The sequence below is a fragment of the Orbicella franksi genome, chromosome 9 (genome assembly GCF_964199315.1).
Source record: "Orbicella franksi chromosome 9, jaOrbFran1.1, whole genome shotgun sequence".
In the NCBI taxonomy this organism is placed as follows: domain Eukaryota; kingdom Metazoa; phylum Cnidaria; class Anthozoa; order Scleractinia; family Merulinidae; genus Orbicella; species Orbicella franksi.
The window spans coordinates 9,258,603-9,280,540 of NC_138153.1; the positions used below are offsets into that span (position 1 = coordinate 9,258,603).

The 21,938-nt window shown below is 40.3% G+C and overlaps 3 protein-coding genes across 3 annotated transcripts; 2 read left to right on the forward strand and 1 right to left on the reverse strand.

The window, feature by feature from the left end:
- Window position 1: 1 nt before the first annotated feature.
- Window positions 2-5,477, forward strand: LOC145496623 (uncharacterized). The gene is made up of 6 exons (XM_081476328.1): window positions 2-306; window positions 399-438; window positions 1,675-1,842; window positions 2,312-2,380; window positions 3,714-4,045; window positions 4,190-5,477. Exons 1-5 carry the CDS (start codon window positions 262-264, stop codon window positions 4,007-4,009), a joined length of 618 nt encoding a protein of 205 aa, XP_081332454.1. The 5' UTR covers window positions 2-261; the 3' UTR covers window positions 4,010-4,045; window positions 4,190-5,477.
- A 3,074-nt stretch (window positions 5,478-8,551) lies between these two features.
- Window positions 8,552-14,469, forward strand: LOC145498445 (uncharacterized). The gene is made up of 4 exons (XM_081478378.1): window positions 8,552-8,732; window positions 10,238-10,849; window positions 11,414-11,701; window positions 12,583-14,469. Exons 1-4 carry the CDS (start codon window positions 8,552-8,554, stop codon window positions 13,704-13,706), a joined length of 2,205 nt encoding a protein of 734 aa, XP_081334504.1. The 3' UTR covers window positions 13,707-14,469.
- Window positions 14,470-14,480: 11 nt separating this feature from the next.
- On the reverse strand, window positions 14,481-16,928 carry LOC145497576 (uncharacterized). The gene has a single exon (XM_081477393.1). The coding sequence runs from the start codon at window positions 15,934-15,936 to the stop codon at window positions 14,665-14,667; it is 1,272 nt and encodes a 423-aa protein (XP_081333519.1). The 5' UTR covers window positions 15,937-16,928; the 3' UTR covers window positions 14,481-14,664.
- Between the last annotated feature and the right edge of the window lie 5,010 nt (window positions 16,929-21,938).

Consider the following 21,938-nt stretch of genomic DNA (forward strand, 5'->3'; position numbering starts at 1 on the left):
GGCTAGCTAATTAGGGCAATTGTTATTTATTTAAAAATATAAGTAATGAATAAAAATCGAAAGGAATTGTAGTAGTTGTAGTCAAATGACGACAACGTGCAAATCTGCTATTCCAAAAGTACGAGACAAGCAAATGACACACGAGACATGGCATTTCCGGTGTAAATTCCGGAAGTTCCATAATCTAAGTGACGTCAGATCTTGACAGCTGCTATTTATACCGGTGAAGGTTCTCGGGAAACAACAAGAGAAGTATCAAACATGGCGGTGAACCACCGGTTATTTTGCTTGCTTTCCATGTTACTGGTAAGTTCATAGTTAGTGTTCTTTGTGCTTCAGTTCGGTTTATCAGTTGTTTGAATTTTGTTGATTGTTCTCTCTACATTCATTTCACACAGGTTGGTGCGGTTATCAGTAGCGCAGACGATGAAAATCCAGGTAATGTCGTATTCATCGCAAAACTTTGTTCGTAATTTTCAGCAGACTGATAAGAAAAGAGGGGTTGTTGAGTTCTTTACACTATGTCTTATGAGCGTTGCTGTAGCATTCTAAGAAGTTTCTCAGGGTAACAGACCTAACTGAGAATGAAACTCGAACATACCAAAAACTTTGATCTGTGCAGCCGAATTAAATTAGCCAAGCATGTAAAATCATTTTTCCATGTAAGCTTACGTCGCGTCTTAATCTTATTTACAAGCCAGTTGTAAAGAGGTGCGTTTGTTTCTGTTCAACCCCTAGCTACCAGAGTAAAGGATTGACTGTATGGAACCGCCAGTATTTGGGAAAAGCCCATCTCATACACAACAAACTCCTGTAAGCTTAATTAAGCTTAACTACAAACTGTAATTGTACGGCAAAAACGATCTCCGAGTTTTGAGAGCGTAAAATTCTTTACTAATAACACAGCTCTACTGGGATACATACATTGTCTCGTATTGCTTAATTGTTGGTTGGTTTTGAATTCATGTGTGCCAGAAACTACCGATCAGATCATTGTACATGACGCGGTCAGACAACTTAATCATCAGTAAGCTTATGAAATTTCTGGGTTGCCTCCCAGACACATAAAATTAATGTAGGGATATTTCCTTGGGAATGTTTTTTTAAGTCTAGTCAGACATTATTTCCTAAATAAGTTACCGCCCTGGGAGGTGTTGATGTTTTGTTGACAGAACTACTACTCTTGGATTGAGCACAGACTCACTGATCTTACTAACGCAGGGTTACTCTCATTCCCTTGTATGAAAGAATGATTTTACCATAAGCCAAGTAAATTGTTAATGAATCATTCAGTTATGCCATTGTCAAGAAAGTTAACTACATGTATCCCATCAGGTAAAAGAGGGATAAATCTGCTAAAAATGTTAGAAAAATCGGATCATGCATCTTTTAGGGTACCTCGATCAATATATCGACCGATGCATCAGTCGATATATTGATCGTTACTTGATCGACACTCAACCGACACACGCCCGAGATATACTGTCACAGTTTGCACCCAATTTTTGTGCATCATCTGTAAAGTTGTTTCCAAGGCCTGTAATAGTAAAATATTTAAGAGCCAGGCACACTGCAGTGCCAGTTGTTTGTACAGTGTGTGTTCATGGTCATTACCTGTACATGTTGAATACATTTTTAACTAACACAGGAGTCTTCATTTTGTTGTTAAAATAGATGTTTGCCAGCAGAGAGTCAAACCGGGTATGTGCATGGGTTATTTTCCAAAGTGGTACTTCGACAGTAAGTTGAACAAGTGCAAGGAATTCATCTTCGGAGGGTGCCAGGGAAATAGAAACAACTTTGAGTCCATAGAGGAATGTGAGAGAACATGCCTACATGCAAGTGAGTCTTTAAGTAACCAGGTTCAAAGTACATTGCTTATGATTTTGGTGGTGTCTTGTTTGAAACAGGTTCCCTATGTTGATGTTTTTTTTTTTTTTCTACTCTGCCCCCTGTACATCTCTCTTGCCACACCCCTCTCCCGCCCCCCTCTCCTGTAAACAGGCTGGGACATAGTTCAAGGAACACAACATTCTTGACTAGTCAGCGCAGGCAAGGAGTCAATCGATCAATCTATCAACCAATCAATCAACTTTATTTAGAGAGGGTGACACATGACAGTATAAACTGAGTAAACAACTTAGCTTCAACAGCATTGCTCTGTTTTCTGACCAGATTCAACCACTGATAGGACCAAACACTATGTAACATTGTGGTCACAAAGTGTCCCACTACACCCCTGTATAGTTAAATCTATCTTCAGTGCTTTCACTTTACCAACGTATGTTTTCTTGTACATGATTTCTCTCAGATGACAAAGAATTACAGTCTTCCTATGACCAAGAAGAAAAGCAAGAAAGATCCTCAACCACTCATTCAGGTAACATTAAAACCTACTGGTATTTATAGAGGAGCTCTTGCGTGCCAAAGGCGCGCAAGCAGAGCCCCATACCTTAAAAAATTTGGTAACCCATTGATCTAAAAAATTTTGGTTGTCGCGTGATTGTCTGTATTTCTGTACATCTGTATGTACGTCTGTACGCCAATGCCTTGAAAAATAGGAGAGTAGCACCATTGCCATAGCTACATCTCTGATTTTGGGCATCCGTGTTATGGTTAATTGATTGCTGTCAAAACGAGCCATCCGCTGACCAGTATCACGTGACCATACCACAGGCTCGGGTTTAGAGCTCATTCAGGTCAGTGTTTTTTTTTTTAAGTTTACCGCTGACCAGGGACTGGTTTTTTTGATTGGATGGTGGGCTCAAGCCAGGTTATTACTCTGGGGGAGAAGGAGGGAGTACATGCAAAGGCAAAATTTTGGCATAAATTAACCCCTGCATGCTGTTGACTTTTCTTCTGACATATTCCTTGCACAATCATCTTGTCAGTTTGTTGAAAACTGAACTGAAAAAAATGGCAAAACCACACCCTGAACAATTACATGCTCACAAATGATCATTTTTTTGAGTTTCTGATCCAAGAAAAACAAATCCTCTTTTTTCTTTATGGTTAGTTTATATTGCAATCAGGAGCTCTGCTTTTAGGCTCGGCTAAATCTATATATTAATTTAGCTAGCAGAAACAGTGGAATGCTAATATACATTGGAGTTAACTCAGGCCACAAACAACTTGAGACAAAAGAGAAAGTTCATTAGCATGCAGAATGTAACCATAGTAAGCAGAGAACTTGCATGCTGATGTAGCATTAAAAGCTCTGCAGAAAACAAATTAAAATTGGAAGATTTACAGTAACATTAATGATATTGAAGATCTAAAAAGAACAAAATTTTGTCAAAAAATTAATCTTATCAAGAGCCATACACATGTGTGAAATTAGTTAAAGCTGGTTAATTTCTGGGGTTTGAGAAATGAAAACATGACATTTGTTCAGACTGATCATCCTACTTTCTTACATGAGGAAATGTAGTTACCAGTCTTCGAGATAAGTTGGGGGTCTCTAGTCAAAAACCCTATAAGGTCAGCTACATGACCCAGCAAAGAAATAGAAAATTTACCCTGATTTGGTGGGAGTAGTGGAAATTGACCTGTTGAAATTCCTTGTTGACACCCAGCCTTGGAAACATATTTGGAACCCTGAGTCACAGCTTCTACCCTAGATTGGCAAGGACATAACACACATACATGCACACAGAATGAGAAATGCTGTGCTAAACACGTCTTTTGATTTGTGTGAGTAAAAATTCTTTCAGATGATAAAGAATTCAATTCTTCAGCTGAAGAACAAGAACACCAAGAAGGACCCTGTTTACATAAAATAAAAAAGATGGCACACAAAGCAGACTTACTGAAGAGCATCTTGTTTCATGGAGTACCCATGTTCCAGCCAAAGTACATGCCGCAGTGCAATGAAGAAGGCAATTTTGCACCAATGCAATGCATAATGGACAGGAGTAAATGCTGGTGTGTGGACCGTTTGGGAAACAGGATAAAGAACAGCAGAGAGAAGCGGACAAGAGGAAAACCTGAGGAGTTAGATTGCAGTTGAAAGCCCACGTCACAACGATGCATTTTACACCCATATGTAAGTTTTAATTTTTCGCTTCCCTGTTAAAGAATGTTTGTATTAAGCATTGGTCGTTAACAAATAAATATGCTCAATCAGTGAAAGATTATGGTAATCTCCTCATTGCTAATTCTTTTGTTCCTCTTTTTTTTCTTTTTACAGATTGAGAGATTCAGCAACATGATAATAATATTATAGAATAGCCAATCATAATAAAGAAAAGACTAATTTAACGAAGTTCAATTTTGTTTTAACCCTAAAGGGCCTCAAAAATTTATTGATTGATTGAAGCTTACAAAATTTTCTTCAAACCATGCATTTTGTAGTTGTGTTACATTGAAAAAGAAATATTTTGCATATTTTTCTATTTTTTGTTCTGATTACTGTATGGGACAAAGTCTTTCAATGTCATCTTTCTATAAATATAATTGTCAGAACAATCACATAAACAAAAATTGCACCCTAGTAGTCATATATCATAACCTGTTACAGTGCTATGCACCATACATTTGCCACTTTTGAAAGTTTTTTATTCAATTTTGAAATCTTCTGGACAACTTTTTGCTAATTTTTGCTAGCTTCTATATGAACCAGCCAATCAAAACATGGAAACTGTCAAGGGTGAGGTGTTAAATTGTCAAATTCACCATGAAATCTCATGGGAATTTCAAAAGTCTCAACCTGCAAACGGTTGTAACCGATGGAAAGTTGTTGCAATTTGATTTCCCATTTGAAATGGAAGCCGTCAGAAGTTGTCAAAAAGTTGTCAAAAACTAATCAAAAACTTATTAGGTGCAATAGTAAGGTACGTCGCACTGTAAGGCTTTCCTCCAACTTTCAAATTCTGAGTGCCGGTTAGCTTGCACTGCACATGTAATAGTAGTCAGAAGAATTTCCTCACATAATTGAACTGATGTAAAAACAGAATGATGTACATGTATTGAGTAATACCTAACTGAAGGGCAGATTTATTTTATTTTATTTTATTTTATTTTTTTCATTTGATTAAATACTCACTACTTGAGGCCTAAAGAAAAGTAAATACGCCAGCTTTACCATGTACATTGCATCACTCAGTCTTTTTTGGCCTTGCTTTTGGATTTGTATAATAGGACAAATGATGAAAGAGTTATGATAGATTAAACACTGATTTTTGTTTAGTAATAATTAAAATTTTGTAACCTGACTGAAGTTTTTTGTACTTTTTATAACAAACAGGGGCCATATTCAGGTTTTCTTTGATTCTTATACTTGCTTTTATGGATGGTATCTAAATTGACTTGATAGTAAGATATGTAAGTAATTTATTGATAGTTTTATTGCTGTACTTGAGGTGACCAACTTAATTGTTTTCAATACTATTTATCGGAATATATTCATCCTACAGTATGTCAAAAATCAATGAGTAGTGACTTTCTTGTTTAAAAATAAACCAGATTTAAGTATTAAAGTGTCGAGTTATTGTACATACCAAGCAGACACTTAACTTGTTTGCCGAGAGATTTAGTGCTCTGTGACAATCTACTCCCTTCTACAACCGATGTAGGTACGTACCTCCGTGTGCCGTCCCGGAGCTGTTTTGGTTGGAAACAAGATTATAGGTTTTGCCTGAAAAACGAGCACGACACTATAGCCTCAAGTAGCTAAAAGTGTGTTTCTGAGGCAATTTGGAGTCTGAAACGTCGACACGCCAGGGTTTAGAGTCTCGGGCGGCACACCCTCTCCCCCACCTCCTTTTAAAGCACAAGGAATACCCTTGTCCCCCAGTGTGACCCAAAATGTTTGCATTGTGAGGCTACCTATGATCTTTTCTTTGTTATCGTGCATTCACTTCATCGGACATTTAGGAAGGAAAGTGGAAAGCGACCTTAGCTCCGTTGTCCCGTCTTGGAACAAAACCTCCCGTGCCCTCTCCTCTGGAAAGTCGTATTATGATGGAGACAAAAAGGATCAAAATGGGATTTCACAATATCAAGAGAAAATGAGGTAGATTGTGGTCCTCAGACAGTAAGCTAAGTCACGGTTTTCGGATCTTGAAAAGTTCAGCCTAAATTTTTGAAGTATGTCTTTTGTAATCCATGTTAATCTTCTCCATCCTTAACCATCCTTGTTTCTTATGGTTTATTATTATCTCTGTCGTGTTTTTCTACGTTTATGAACTTTTATTTTCAGGTTTCCTTCAATTTAAAGGTAATATTGTTCGACGCCAAAATAACTCAAAATAGCGTGAATGAGTTCCTTTAACCGGAGGATGACGGCTTATTCGCTGGTTCGGCTAAAAATATATGGAACGAGGCTAGAGTCTCCTGTTACAAAAAACCCAACGAGATGACGTCGTTTTAACATGCGCTGCAGGCAGGGGAGAATTCATTTTTGTAGTCACGTGGTCAAAGAAAGTTGGCGCTTTATTTAGCCTCCGTCTCCATGTCCTCTAAAGGCTGCCGCACACTAGCCGATTTTTTTGTCGTAGACCTGCAGATTTTTTGTCGGGATCAAATCGGGTTAAAATTTGTCGGGCCAACAGTTTGCCGCACACTAGCCGATTTTTGTCGCGACTAACCTCGTTGAGGCTTAGGGTCGAGTCATCCAAAATTAAGATGGCGCCTATTCCACTGACGTCTTGGTCCACCACACACTAGCCGACAAGGCCCGACAAGGCGTTTTGAGATCTAGCACTGTCAGATATCACCCGACAAGCCCCGATCTTGTCGCAGACTTGTCTGAATTCATCGCACGCTAGTTGACAAGTGAAGATTATTTGTCGGCCGACAAAAAAGCGGCTAGCGTGCGGCGGCCTTCAGTAAAGACTGTAAAATGTAAATCTCGCTATTGAAAAAGCGTAGGCTTTTGCAAATGTGCTGCAAAGGATAATTACTTCCTTTCAACTTGAAGTAGAGGTGGATGTATCGGTTCGAACTTGTGTCTAAAGGTAACACAGAAAGGAGATAATATCGGATAGACCCGGATGTTGAGGGCCCAGTTCCCTTGCTCCATGCGCTCTGTGACATGAAAGATAAAAATGGCGAAAGAGCAACTATCTTTACTCACAAAAGTGAGGACAGAATGGAAGCAATTACATGCTCAGAAACTGTTCTTGAACTTGAACGTATGTGCACAATTAAACCGGAACCAGGATTTTCTGGTTGCAGTTTTCGAATTTTGCCCAGAGCTTTGAGCATGCGCGTTCAGTCACTGCTGACGTGGCTCTAGGGGCGAGATTAGCGAGCATGTGGAGTCAACATCGCATGCTCATTCGTTATCAGATATATAATTATTTTTCATGGCCAGTTTAAAACTTTGCATATAAACGTTGATTAGATATATAACTGAACTCATGTTGTAACTAGGTAATATTTTATTTTGCCATATATCGACCACGATTACCGCAGTTTCCAAGCACAAAGAAAATATCTTAACAGCAACTTCCATTTAGCGCGAACATATGCTCGGATATTTGTCCGAGGACGTAATCTGTTCCGAGAAGAAAAACTCTGAGCTTCGAAAAACTCAGTGATGTCCAAGGACAAATAACCGAGCATATTTTTAAAGTCAAATGACGGCTATTGTGTTTATTATACCTCACATATTTTTCGCAACACGCCGGATCTTATGAAAATTGGAGAATATCACTCGGAAACTCCCTCAGTTTTAGCTGGAGAATGTTCAGTCACGTGACGCCCTTAGACCAATCGTGTGCGAGCAAAAATATTCGATGGATTGTGAATATTGTTATAATAACAGTATATAACGTCAAATATAGGAAATTCTGCGATTTACAAACTTGTCTCGACGTTTCCACACCAGATTTGTGGAACTTAAGTGTAATAACAGTAGAACCCCGCCATATATACGGCCATCCCATTCTGGCCCGAAAGTTAGTCAGTCAAAGAGTAGCCTCTTCCAGGCGTTCAGTTAGTTGGGAGGCAGCGCGGAAAACAGCGCGCAAAAAAATAAATAAAGCGCGGCGAGAGGAAGCGAAAGAACGCCTGTGGGCAAACTCCTCTCACCGAATTTTTTGTTTTTGTTTTTCGCGCTGCGCCCCAACTAACTGAACGCCTGAAAGAGGCTAGTCCAAGAGAAGCGTCTTGGTCAGTCATATTCTTATGCAGAAGCCCTGCAATACGGTCAGCCCGTTAATACGCCTACGTGGCCAGTTAGTGACCGAGTTCCATTGTATATCTTAAAAAGAATTTCAGTTTCGGAGTCAGTTGGTAAAGTTGAATTACTTTACACACGTAGAGTACAGTCTACGTAATAATTGCTTCGTTGGAGGGAGAGTCGGCTTAACGTCGGTTCTGCAAAGCTGCCCTCCTCGCAGTATTTGAGCTGGCTTCTCGGATTAACCAGTAAGGGTTTTTTTTTTTTCAGATTAAAAAAAAATAATAATTCCATTCCCTGCAGGGGCCGTGAACTTGTCATATATCATGTAGCGATTTTTCTTTATGCTGCGTGTTCATTACCGAATAGGACGTGCTAGACTGCAAAAACAAAAAACTTGCCAGCGTCATTGACCTGAAATCAGTGATGGATGCGTTTCAAAGCTTCCTCTTTGTTCTGACTCTTTTCGCTTTGCTGCTTTCTGCTGTCACTCTCATGCGATCGAGCAACACGTCGGCCGAGTTATTCCTTCTCCAGAGAAAAATTGAAGAACTGGAGGTTCACCTTTCTAAAGGATTCGCCATCCCAGATTTTCCCCGTGAACCCGGTAAGTAGTTAAGCGATTGTTCTTGGATTCCTAGCGTATCAGTTTAGATTTTGATGACAGAGGATGAAGAAACAATGTTTCTACCTTCTGTCGGTTTCAAAAGGAAATGAACTGACCAGCACTTCCACAAAATGATCTTTTTTCTCCCGTTCAGTGCCGTTATCTTCTCAGGGGTTCTAAGTTAGCAGATAATAAAAACTTACTTGATCTACACTCAGTGTACAATCATTCATGCCCTTCCTTTACACGGACACCATGACACCGACAATTTCTTTCGGAACCTGATTAAATTTAGCACCGTCAACATCAAAGAAGCCAAAATTCACCCCTCAATTTGGAAATCTCTATAATGTTTCCACATTTCAATTGTGGCTTACATGTACATTCGCCTCAAATCTAACGGTGATCTGCCTTGGGGGAAAACGCATGTAATGACACTAGCTAAAAGCATACGACAGACAGTCTTCGTGATAGTAATATTGACAGTATGGGAATAGAAATAGCAATGTCTCATGAAAGGATTGCCGAAAAATTATTCTTTTCGTGTTTTGCGTCAGCACTTCCTGTTTGCCCGCTTGGAGAAGTCATTATCTCTTTTGATGAGATGATAATCGATGACAAAGTCCCTTTAAAATTTCCCATCCCACTGCATGCCTTCTCAGTTGATTTTGCGTAAAAAAATGGTTATGAGAATTAAGGATTTAATCACTGCCTGGTGTGGATAAAACGATTTATAAGCTGCGAGCGGCAAGCGCCTTCTGAATTCCCGCAGAGGCGAACTTTGCACCGGACCGTTGGTAGTGTTCTTAAGAGAGCTTAAATGACGAGAGTTGCCATATTAGTTGCCAGCTGGAAAGTTGGTGTCGTTTCTCAAATGCCATTAAAAATTTTGCCTTGTTTTAAACTAGGCCAGGATGGCAGGTCAAGCATCGACTTATCACCTACTTAGAATAAAGGTTTGCCGCGCATTATCTGAACCTGGGGGGAGGGGGGGGTACTCCCTTATATGGACTGTAGAGGTGTGTGCCGTCCCAAACTCAGGCCGAAAGGGTAGGGTTTTTCAGCCGTTTTGGTCATAAATAGGGTATCGATTTTGGCCATTTTAGTCTTAAATATGGTATAGTTTTAGCACTCTAGTCTTGAATTGTGTATGTTTCTTAGTAGAATCTTCTTTTTCATCATTATTAACAAGACCATCAACAAAAGCCCTTCATAACTTATCTTTAGGGCGACTGTGCCAGCCGCAACGGTCATAAATAGGGTATCAAATTTTTGGCCAGGAGCCCGTTTCTCGAAAGCCCCGGAAACTTTTCGGGCCCGTAAAACCATTTTTAATTCATGTGTATCTAAAAACGGAGAAGTGTATACACCTGAAACTTCTTGTACGAAGAGAACCCCTGTTCTTATTAAGGATATGTGAATAAAACAGGTCTGTTATCATAAGGTTTGAGATTTTGCTGGCTCGCGATTGGTCTAAACGCGTCTCGTGACTGAATATTCCCCAGCTAAAACTGGAGAAAATCCGAGAGATATTCCCCGATTTTCAAAACTGCGCGTGTCGCAAGCAATATATTTGAAGGATAATGAACACAATGGCCTCTATTTGGCACGAAAATATGCTCGGATATTAATTTTGTCCTTGGACATTGTCTGTTTCTCAAATCTCACAGTTTTCCTCGAGCTATACTCTCGAAAAACTGTTCGCCGCTCGGAACAGAAAATGTCCGCGGACAAATATCTGAGCGTATTTTCGCGCCAAATGGAGGGTATTGTTTATACAACACTAAAAATAATTTATGCCCGGCCTAATACAGACGGATTACAAGAAAGCAAGCCTACAGATCACCGAAGAAGGTTTAGTAGAGATCTGGGGCCTGGTAACGAGTCCAAGCCACGGGAAAAAGCGAGGAAAGGCATCAATCGTAAGATGAAACTAGAAATAAAGAATGAGGTTCGCACAGTGATAGGATCTTTAACTCAATTGTTCTGTGCAACGGAAGAAAGACTTTGTCTTAGAGGTCCTAAAGGCGATAAGGGCGGTGAAGGAACTCGAGGAATTCCTGGAGTTCGTGGCGAGAGAGGTCTGACTGGACCTTCGGGTATTAAAGGACAAAAAGGTAAATCGACTTAAAGTAGAGAAGTCTCTAATTGTTACTCGAATATAAGGTAAAGCCACTCTAGGGCTACAATGACCCATTCTACCTGAGTTTATCGCGGTTTTCCGTAGTATGGAACGATTAGGGGAACTGTGAGTCACCACTAAATGGGATGCTAGTCCTTTACAGCTTACCTCACGTCGCGATCGATCTCTACCATTATTTAAACGAGAAGCACTTTGATAGTTAAATGTAATCATAGCATAATTACCCTGGCCAACGATTGAACCCAGACCACTCAATCACTGGGAAGGTAAAACGCTCACCATAAGGCACTGCGCATCAACTCTTTTCAGTACAATTAGTCCAGTATCACCAGAGAAATCAGTTTTCATTCACGCTATCTTGTTGTAAATCATCTTCCTTGTTTGGATAAGCCATATCGGCAGCTTAGGCTGCGAGGCTCTTTCCAGTGCCTTTTTCTCCGACGCAAACAGGTATCCATATATCTTTATATCTGTCATTTTTAATTGTTAATATCACCGTATTATTTTTTTTCCCTTCAACTCTATTCTATTCTTCCAGGTGACCTAGGCATTTCAGTTTCCACTCCTACAATCACTACACCTTCTAAAGTGGTAACCATTCAAGAGAAGCACACAACCTCTTTATCGTGCGAAGCCGAGGGACTTCCTTTACCAGACGTGACCTGGGTGCGACTCTATGGATCTTTACCAGGAGGTCGTCACGTGATACATAATAATGGTACTTTGATCATAAGCGGAATACTGCAACAGGACGCCGGAATGTATGTGTGCCAAGCTAAGAATGTTCTGGGGATGGCAAAATCAACCAACTTGTTGATCGTTCATGGTATGGGTAATGCTTTTGTACTTGTACTACATTCACTACCAAGTTCAATTAACAAAAAATTGTATTTTCATTTGGAAAACTACTTCAGACAAACAGCACCTCAAGAAAGTGGTGCTTTATACGAGCTTCCATTGGAAAAGTCGCACTGGCACTTGGGTTTTATCTACAGTCCTAACAGTAAGAAACACTTTCTACAGCATTATTAACAGTACAACATGAAAGGACTGCTCAGTAGCCTTTATTTGAGATCGAATAGTCGCACGTTCACTTGGGTTTTATTCAGTGTTTTTTGACAGTTACAACCAACTTCAGCTGTAAAGCATAATAAACAGTATCCCATGAATTATGACACTACTACTCAATAGCTTAGCGGCTACTTCGATCGTCCAGTGATCAAGACTGGAACAATCTTTTTCAGCCTAATAAACCATGATCACATGAATTTACCACTCAAGAGCTATCAGTTGAATCGTCACACTCCAATGTTTTCATCTCTAAACCTAAACGTTTTAACTACCTTATTCAATAATAGCAGTACCACATGAAAGTCTTACCTAATAGCCCGTTCTCTTAGTTGAATAGTCACTAACAACAGTGTTTCAATTTTTTTTTAATTGTGGCTTTATAACGTACACTAGAGCTAGCTTCACTAATGCTACAGGTGTTTTAAGCAAAGTATCGGGACAAATTCGACTTGTTTTATAGTGTGGGGAAGCAGATAACGGATAGCCTGAAACTGAAGTTACATTTTTGAGTTTGCCTGCTGCATAGTAGCCTTGAACGCCAAAATTCTCTCGGCGATGAGGAGATGCGAGGTGGCTTTGACAGTAGATGCATTGTAAGAAGCCACACATAACAAAACTTTTTTCATTTCTTTCTAGTTTCAGTTCAATTCACAAAGAGACCGCGCCCCGTAACAATAGAGGAAGGGCAGAACGCAACTCTGACCTGCAAAGCGTCTGGATTTCCTGCTCCCGTGATCAGTTGGGCAGCGTCATCAGCGAGGAGGCGCATGCTCGCAAAGAACTCACTTGAGGGAACACTCGTGATCAACAATGCTACCCTGAAAGATAGTGATAGGTACACATGCACTGCAAAAAACGACGTAAATGAGGTCAAAGCTTCTGCTCACATTTCCGTACTCCCTAAACTAAAGTTTCTTGATCACCCAGTCGCGAAGCTAAATTCTTATATCGGTGGCAAAGTTTTACTCCTCTGCTTAGCGAATAGTGGTATAGTGACTTGGTCTAGACAGAACTCTACTATGCCAGAGACTCACAAGATTTTGCGCAACGGAACTCTGATGATCAACGTCACTTCTCTTGACGATGGCGGGTTGTACGTCTGCTTGGCGAAAAGCGAAGTTGCTGCCATAAACGCCAGTTCCGTTTTAACGGTTCACGCAAGATCGTGCAGTGAGTTGAAATTAGCGGGTTACAATCACAGTGGCGTTTTCGATATTAAGCCAGATCAGGATTCGCCGTATTTCCAAGTACGTTGCAACATGACGGCCAAGGGTGATGTGGGCGTATCGATTGTCAGTCACAACTCGGAGCAAAGGACCGCCGTTAAAGGGTACGTGGCTCCTGGAAGCTATGTAAAAAATGTGACTTACGGCGGAGCGACCATGGCCCAGATCACACACCTCATCCAAGCTTCAGCCCATTGTGAACAATTCATAAAATACGAATGCCATCATTCGGTGCTCCTGTGGGAAGGTTTGCGTTATGGTTGGTGGGTGTCGCGTGACAAAGAGAAGATGATGTACTGGGGAGGAGCCTCTCCTGAGAGTGACATGTGCGCGTGCGGAATGAACGACTCGTGCGCAACTGGGGGAGCGTGTAACTGCGACGCAAATGATATGACTTGGCGCGAAGATAGTGGGCTGTTGACTGACAAGTCAAAACTGCCGGTGACGCAGCTCCGTTTTGGTGACACGGGCGATCCAAGAGTAGAGAAAGGCTTTCACACTTTAGGAAAGTTGAAATGCTATGGTATTGCTTAGAGTAAGGCAACGTCCACACTATGTCGGGGGAATTTGAAAACGCAGCTTTATTTCCATGCTTAGACCTACCGTCCACACTAATGCGTCACGAAAACGGAGCTTTTTGAAAATGCTCTTCAAACCTGAGGAATTTGAAAACGCCGGGTTTTCGTTTTCGTGTGGACGGAAAACATTTTGAAAACGGAGCTATTCGAAAACGATGGCGTCACGTTTCCCTCAAACACAACTTTAAAATGACTGGTGATTGTTGCGTTTCTATATTCCTCTCGGCTTTTTGTGGAAGGAAAAATTTGATGCCCTTTCAGAATGAAATCACCGTTTTCAAATTCGTCTGGCGTGGTATGGATGGGCCTTAGTTTACGAACCAAACTAATTTGGATGATAAAACGGACAATAAGATATAATATCAGTGTTGTTAATAGTTGCAAATTACATTGACTAGATGAAATAATTAGCTGCATCAGTCGAGCTTAAATCAATTGCCTTCAATACTTGATTTTGTTAAAGTTCGGACTTCAAAAATTTGACAAAACTGTTTGTTAACGACTTTTGGAGACTTAACTGTTACGTGCTGTGAAATATATAGTGTGTGTAAAACACATTTCGCAAAGGGATGTAATCAAACAGCATATGGACATCGCCCGGGAAAAGTTCCACACCGGTCTAAATCATGATTCAGGTCCTGAACTTTGGCGCATCTCAAAGAATTTCTACATCGTCCGATAAATGTGCTAGATCGTTCTACACTGGTCTAAATCATCTGAACTTTCGCTAGCGGGAAAGTTCTGCACTGGTTCAAATCTTGACTTATGTTGATCTTGGCACACCTCAACTGCTCTTCATTGCCCAGGAAAAATTTTACATTGGTCAAAATCACGATTAAGGTTGTGAAATTTGGCGGCATCTCAAAGCGACCCATCCTCGCCCGGGAAAAGTTCTTTACTGGCCGAAGTCGGGATTAGTGTTCTGAACTTTGGCATATCTCAAAACGGCTCTTCAAATAGTTCAAAAGTATCTGCACTTTTGCTATGTTGCCGCCATAACCAACGTGTTGTCCATCGTTGCTCTTAATGTTCCGAGTAACTGTGGAAGTCTCAAACACAGGGATATTTCTTGCACGGCAAAACTTGGACATTTCTTCATTGAACTTTGCAATGGGTGAGTAATTCTTCACGCAGTCAGAAGTGAGGAAGTTATCGACTTGGTGGATAGTCGCCCAGATTAATAGTGGTCTATCGTTACCACTGTTTTCAATCAAAGAAAGGAAAGGTTTTAGGTATTTCGCGATAACCATTGTGGCATTTAAGTGGATGTGAATACCTACTCCGAGAACAATGATCGCCTTTCTCTTCCCAAGAAGATTCTTCACCGTTTTAACGGCTAAAGGAAACTGGTTCACATTGTAGGCTTCGACGAAATAACTTTTAAATCGCGCCTTTCCATTGCAGAGTTGACTTGTATCGAGCTCCTGCAAATCACGGATGAGCTTGAGATGGCACGAGTGCTTTCCTGCAAAAAACTGTAGTTCTCCACTGCATTGCTCTTTTTCCTCCTCAGAAAGAGTGCTCCTCAATGCACCCCTTACCGGATCACCAGTTATCAGCAATGTCAGAGTCAAGAATAAATGCCCAATGAATGAATCACCAATGAAGACCAAGTCCGACACGTGCTCGTTCAAAAGTGCACAGGTGCTATCGCTGTTAAAATGTTGAAACGGGCACTTTTGGCTGGAAGGCTTCCAATCAGCAAGCTCCGCGGCGAAATACTTACTAAAGTCCTTACAGTAAGGGCACAAGCAATCCGCGTTAGAATTCCCACAGAGTCCCGTGGCTTCGTTGCAGCAAGGCTTCTCGCTTTCCTCATCGCAGAGTGACGGTAATCCCGATGGAAAGAGACGATTTATTTGCCCGCAACGACCATCTTCCCTGTACAGCTCCCTTGGAAAGTCAAGGTTTTCAAGGATTCCTTTGTCCACCTCTCGTCTCTCATGCATCATTTTCTTCGTCAAGCCAGGTTTAAACTCCCATGATCCGAGTGTGTAGCAATCCAGCAGACGATTGCAGATATCACCATTCCACCCGGCAAATTCTGGTGCAATTCCCTCTCCACGAAAGTGTTCGTCTAAAGTTGATTTCCGATGATGCCTACTTATCCATATTATACCATTAACGACCACCAAAAGAACAATTAAGCCAGAGAAAAGACGGAAGAATTGTTTTCGTAGTAACATCCTGCAAAGCGACGTATTACAAGTTTAATATTTATTTTTTTCATTTGAAATCCAGATTTCTTCTTAATCCATGGGAATAAAAGTGTGAAAACGAGGGTGAAAATCTGAATGTTATGCACCAGTCATTTGAAACCCCCGCAACCCCCATTGGGGGATACCCGGGGCAAATCGGGGATTTTCACCTCGTTTCCACTCGATTTAGGCTCCCCAGTAGTCGAGGAATGCAACTTTTTTCAGGGCTTCGCTACACAATGCGGGGGCTGAGAGGGGGTTTGGCGGGGATATCACTCGCGGTTCGCGACCTCTTTTAGAAGACTGGGTTCAAGTTGCATGTTCGCAGAAAACATGGAGGCTGAACAACTGACAAAGCAGGTATGATCTCATGCTTTGACATGACTTCAGTGATATGAAAAAAATCCTGTGAAACCTTCAGTTACTAAAAAAATTATGATCTGTTTAATGAATTGTGCTTGATGTTTAGAGGGAGGGGGAGTTCACTCTGAAGTTTTTTCTCCCCAAGACGGGGCTTTCACTGCATTTCACCGGCAGTAAAAGTGAATGCCCCGGGTGTCCCCCAGTGGGGGGCTGCGGGGGTTTCAAATGACTGGTGCATTAACTGAACGGTAATGTGAGGAAAAAATCCTCGCAGATGCGCTTAAATTATGAAACAATATGTAGTAAACAGTAGTAATATGGATAGATAGAATAAGAAGTAAAGCTCTTTATTATTTGCGAAAACTATATGTGGTGTTAATGGCTTAATTTTATTATACAGATGTGTTTGGGTGACAGACTGCTCTTCGAGTGGTAAATGTTATGCTGTTGTACAGTTGAACAAGATTGCCGTGATCAGGCTCTCTTGCACGATCGCTGCATTATGGTCGCTGAACATTTCGGGAATAGTAACTACTACGTTGATATCAAAAGCCTACATGGCATTAACAATCGAAACTTCTTATTCGATTGGTTTTACAGGAGGTTACTTTTGTAAACCCCAGATAGTCGGATATGAGAGTCAATTTAAATTTCATATTTCTTATTACTGTCGTCATAAGACCTATAAGCAGTGAATTTGCATCGAAACACATTTCTAGCAATTTCGATAAGGTTGATGCAAATTGTGAAATATTTCACACTTAAATTTATCATTCAAGTCCTGACTTGCTGTTGGGATCTCTCTCATTTTATCGTTTATTTTTCCAGTCTACTTTTTTATTATAACACGATCATCTGAATCTACTGTTTACATGGTGTACTGTTGACTATGCTCTCTCAGGATCCGAGCTGAAACTCTCCGATTAGAGTTGTTTTATTTAAAGAGAACTTTAAAAGTAATAAGACATCAATCAGAATTGATATCTTACCTTCATTGAGCCATGCCACAATGCAACACAACTATCTGACTTGACTCTGCGGACCGCAAAAAATGGTTCTTTGCTGCTGCTTTCAAAACACTTCAGTACATGTCGGACACAAAGGTTTACGTTACTCTGTCTCCTGATCTTTCAACGGAAAATATTTTTAAATTAATTACAATAGAAACCAGGTAACATTCTCTCGCGTGTTTTCTTGAGGTTTTAGGCTGCCTAAGCAACTATGCAAGTTCAAAATGCCTCAACGAATATGCGACTAGCACGAAAATGCTTCGGCAGTACTTTCAAAGAAAAAGTCGATCATGACGTGATGAGCTCAGTTCTCAGATAAAACATTTGGCAATCAGTAAAACTCAAAATATTGAATTGTTAACTTGGTCGGCCATAAAAAGAGAAAAACACTCTTTCGGCGCTCCAAGACCTTAACATAACTAATGGGCCATTGTGTCGATCACACGCAATATAAAAAAACACACCTCCATAGTTTAGAAAACAGGTAAATAATCCGTTGCAAACTCACGAAAATATGGAAAACCAGTTTCAATTGTCACAAAGAAATGAAAGTCCGGTGTAAAAATTGACAAGTTTCGGGTTGAGTTCTATATTATCATGAGTTTGCAGCGGACTTTTATGAAACTTCGCACATTCGCTACTGATTAGGCATGATAAATCCGGCGGTGAAGCTTATGTTTTTGATATCGTCAAAAAAAATCAATCCCTTTACGTATTTAAGTACGTTTTAATCATATCTTCTTCGGAAAATGACAATATCAATGAGATCAATAGATAATAGTTTCCACGAGCGACCGTTTCTAGACAAAAAAAACCCCCAGCAGGGTTGCAGCCTTTTTACCAGGGGTCTTGTACGTATCGTAGCTTCTTTTCATTGGCGGCTTCTTGTTCTCAATCACAGGCTCTGGTAGCTTAGTTATACTACAACAAATTGCACTTTTCTTTTTTATTTTCAATTATTTTTTAGAGCTGGTAGAAAATAAACTCGTTTCTAGGTTTTATCTTTTACCCCCTAATGAACGTACGTTTTTTATTGGGGGGGGGGGGGGGGGGTCGGGTCGGGGTATTTTAAAAAGTTTTTGCGAAAAAGTCGTGGCCCTCTCACTTCCCAGAATGGATTAATGCATGACCCTTCACAGATACCTACACAAAAACATCTGACCCTCCCCCCATCTCCTCCAGGACAAAAATAACAGGAAGTGAAAATAACTAACCGGAACGAACCCAAAGGGCAAATATACTGAATTCTCAAATGGTATTGTGCCAAAATTCTACCTGTCCTTTTGGACCACTTGTCCCTACATGGGTATTTTTCCAAGCTAGAACAATTTGAGAGCCTCCATTGTGAGAAAGGGGAGCTTTATATGGAGTATAGGCGAATGTCGGGTCGAGAGAGAAATAACCAACTATGTAATTTTGCGAGAAGGATGAGACTACCAGCACTTCACTTCCAACTCGGCGACCATATGCCGACTATGGCAAGCTACCAAACTTCCATTATCTCTCTTGGAGTGCAACCCCCACCAACGGCCGTGAGCCAGATGACTCCCAGCCTCGAGCTCAGATTAAGCGATTGTTTGAGGAAAGTGAACTAGTCAGTGGAGACAGTGAGGCTATTAGAAATTTTAGTAGCTTAAGTAACGAATCGTCACCGGAGACTAATTTTATACCAGCTGAACCCCGCGTGGAAACATTACCGCCGTCAAAATATGGACGAAAGTGGGCACGGGTTGAGAGAGACAATTATGTCAGTTGGGACACGATAGTTTTTTGATAGAATATTTCGACACCTGTAAATAATTTAGATTAATCTTGACTGGTAGCTTTGCTTGTATATACAAGTTTTAGGTTTCTATACACTTCGCGTGCTTGTTAACAAATAAGAGTCAACTAAGCGACATAGAGTAATTTTTTCCTTCGGCCAAAAAAAAAAAAAAAACTGTGACCCTCCCCTGGTTGCGAATAAAACAGGTTTGACCCTCCCCAATTTGGAAAAAAATTACTAATGACCCTCCCCTCCAAAGCCCCGGCCCACCCCCCTCCCCTTAATAAAAAACGTACCTTCCCTAAAAAGGAGAGACCCTGGAAACGAAGTTGGGAAGAACTGTCAAACTCGTAGCCTAATTGCAACAAGTAGACCCGAGTTCAACTCCTCGACCGCGTTGCGTAAATAGCCTACTGGTCAGCCTCCTACCAGTTGGGATTTTTAATAGTTTATGTTCTATTTGTTATATGTGTTTATGATTTATTTACAGTCTCCCTAATTAGCAGAACAGTGCTAAATACATTTCACATTTACCTAAAGTTATTTATTTAGTTATTTAACAGACAGTGACTTCAATTTTTTTTTGTAGTTGGCGATCTTTCATTATATCTTTTATAACAATGAACTATGTGGAGGTCGAAAGCATGTAAATGTAAAACCTGGTATCAAGGCTTTCATATCAAAACGTTGATTTCAATGCAACCCCATACGCAGCCCTTTTCCAATGATTCTCACTAACTACAAGGGACGAGTATGGTAGATAGCCTAGGAATGAGGGTGCTATTTACGGATCACGTGGTGACGAAAAAACGTTAAGGCTTATATAGACTTAACAAATCGAATGTGGTTTAGCGTTGTCCGTACTCTTATCGACAACGATACGCGTCATCACAGTGGTCAAAATGTTGTGGACTCACGAGGCGAGTCCACAACAAATTTTACCACAATATCAACGTCAAAGAAAATGGTTTTTTTCAGAGCGTGACTAGGAGATAGAGCCTGGGAACGAGGTTGCAAGAGCGTGACACACTGACGCGAGCAGCGTTGTCTGGACTCTTATCGACAACGGCAAATCAGCCAATCAGATTGCGAGATTAGTAGCAATTGTAGTAAAGTGTATATTGGCGAGTTAACTGTCAAGGTACATTTTGTCTAATAATAACTCGAGATTTCAGCTTACGTTAACTAATCCATAAATGATTTAATCAGCTTTGGTTTTACAGTGAGATCAATAAAGGAAAATAAACATGTAAGGCATCGGCAGGTATCAGTATCAATTCGAAATCGTCCGATTATAGCGACTGCATCAATTATTTTAACAAAAGACTCGTAAAGGGTTATGTGATTTTTGGAAAGTATATTTTGTCAAGAGAGAGTGAAGAGGAGGTTTTGTATACTAGATGTACCAGGTTTTCCCCACTTCCTTGCATCAGAATCTGAAACTCTGAAGATTCCTTCCGATTCCTTGCATCTGAAACGTTTATAGAAATAACCCAATTAACTATTAATGACTAAATTTGTTTGAAGTATTCTTTTCTATAAAGGCAAGGTGGCTATTTGCACGTGTGAGGTGAGACCTTATGGTCGTTTGTTGAAGCCCTGAACTCCATTTAGTCAAAACAACTAACTATACAGCTATAGTGTCTTTTGTCATCAAGTGTAACTTGATACGAATTGTAAACGCCTGGAGATAACATGTGACAGACCTTTAGGATCTGTTCAGAGCAAGAGGCCGTAATAATCATATCGGATTCACGCTATAAAGCGATGTATTAACTTGTAGTTGATAAAGGCAAATGGACCTTTTAGGTGATACGGCGGTCATTTTGAATTCTATTGTTTCAAATAGCTATTATGGGATTCTCACGGGGCAAATTAGTATGTATTTGCCCCCCTGACCTTCCCATAATAGCTACTTGCAACAATTGAATTCAAAATAGCCGCCGTATCGCCGAAAAGTTCAATTGATCCGCCGTCGCGAGTTATTGAAGCAGACGTTTTGAGCGTTAGCCCTTAGTCAGACGTCAGTTGTGGGAAACTAGCAAAATGAGCTGGGTTCGTGAGGAACTGGTGCCGAACGCTTTTGCTTTTCTTTTGGGTTACAGAACTGCATTCTACATTTACAAACGTAACAGTACTTTTTCTGGACAACATCATCTGCGGAGATTATTTTAACTTCAAAAGCTTAGACAGTATCATATTGGCTCTCAGTGAACAGTAATAAAACGAACAAGGTGAGCCCATTACTACAAATAGTACAGTTATCACAGGGGTCTTGAAAAACTTAAAAAGTAAAAATCTGAAAAATGCAAAACTACATTAGTAAAAAGTGCTTATAAAAATTACATTTGAAAATTACACATAAAAACTAAAAAGCAAGAAGGTTTGTCGAACTTTTGTCGAAATAAAACTCTAGAATTCATGTTTCTAACCTCTAGCGGCAAGCTATTATAAATGAAAGCACCTACAGAAGAAAACGTTTACGGCCAAACTCCAATTTCATTTTTGGGAAGTTCAGCTGACGAAAGTCTGTTCCTTGTGTTGAAACAGTCTGTTTTTTTTGTGATGGAACAGTTAAGGAAAGTTTAGTAAGACAAATTTTATACAAATTATTCAGTAAAGATACTTATATCGACTTACATTATGTCGTTCTCTTTTTAGTTCCAGGACTTCACACAAAGTATTCTCTGAGAAGGAAATTATAGTCACCGGTTCACGTGCTGCCCCTTGTTCTTTCTTGATATAATTTTTTTAAAACGTTCCTTTTTTTTGTCAATTCTATAAGCCATAGAGTTCACACTTCGCCTTTCGTTTGCACGAAACACTCGCAAGTGTCAAGTTCTTAAAAGGAC

Coding starts and splice junctions, on each gene's coding strand:
- LOC145496623 (XM_081476328.1), top strand. CDS start 262: ATGGCGGTGAACCACCGGTTATTTTGCTTGCTTTCCATGTTACTG. Junction 307..398: donor GCTTGCTTTCCATGTTACTG/GTAAGTTCATAG, acceptor CATTTCACACAG/GTTGGTGCGGTTATCAGTAG. Junction 1,843..2,311: donor GAGAACATGCCTACATGCAA/GTGAGTCTTTAA, acceptor GATTTCTCTCAG/ATGACAAAGAATTACAGTCT.
- LOC145498445 (XM_081478378.1), top strand. CDS start 8,552: ATGGATGCGTTTCAAAGCTTCCTCTTTGTTCTGACTCTTTTCGCTTTG. Junction 8,733..10,237: donor AGATTTTCCCCGTGAACCCG/GTAAGTAGTTAA, acceptor AATATTCCCCAG/CTAAAACTGGAGAAAATCCG. Junction 11,702..12,582: donor CAACTTGTTGATCGTTCATG/GTATGGGTAATG, acceptor ATTTCTTTCTAG/TTTCAGTTCAATTCACAAAG.
- LOC145497576 (XM_081477393.1), bottom strand. CDS start 15,936: ATGTTACTACGAAAACAATTCTTCCGTCTTTTCTCTGGCTTAATTGTT.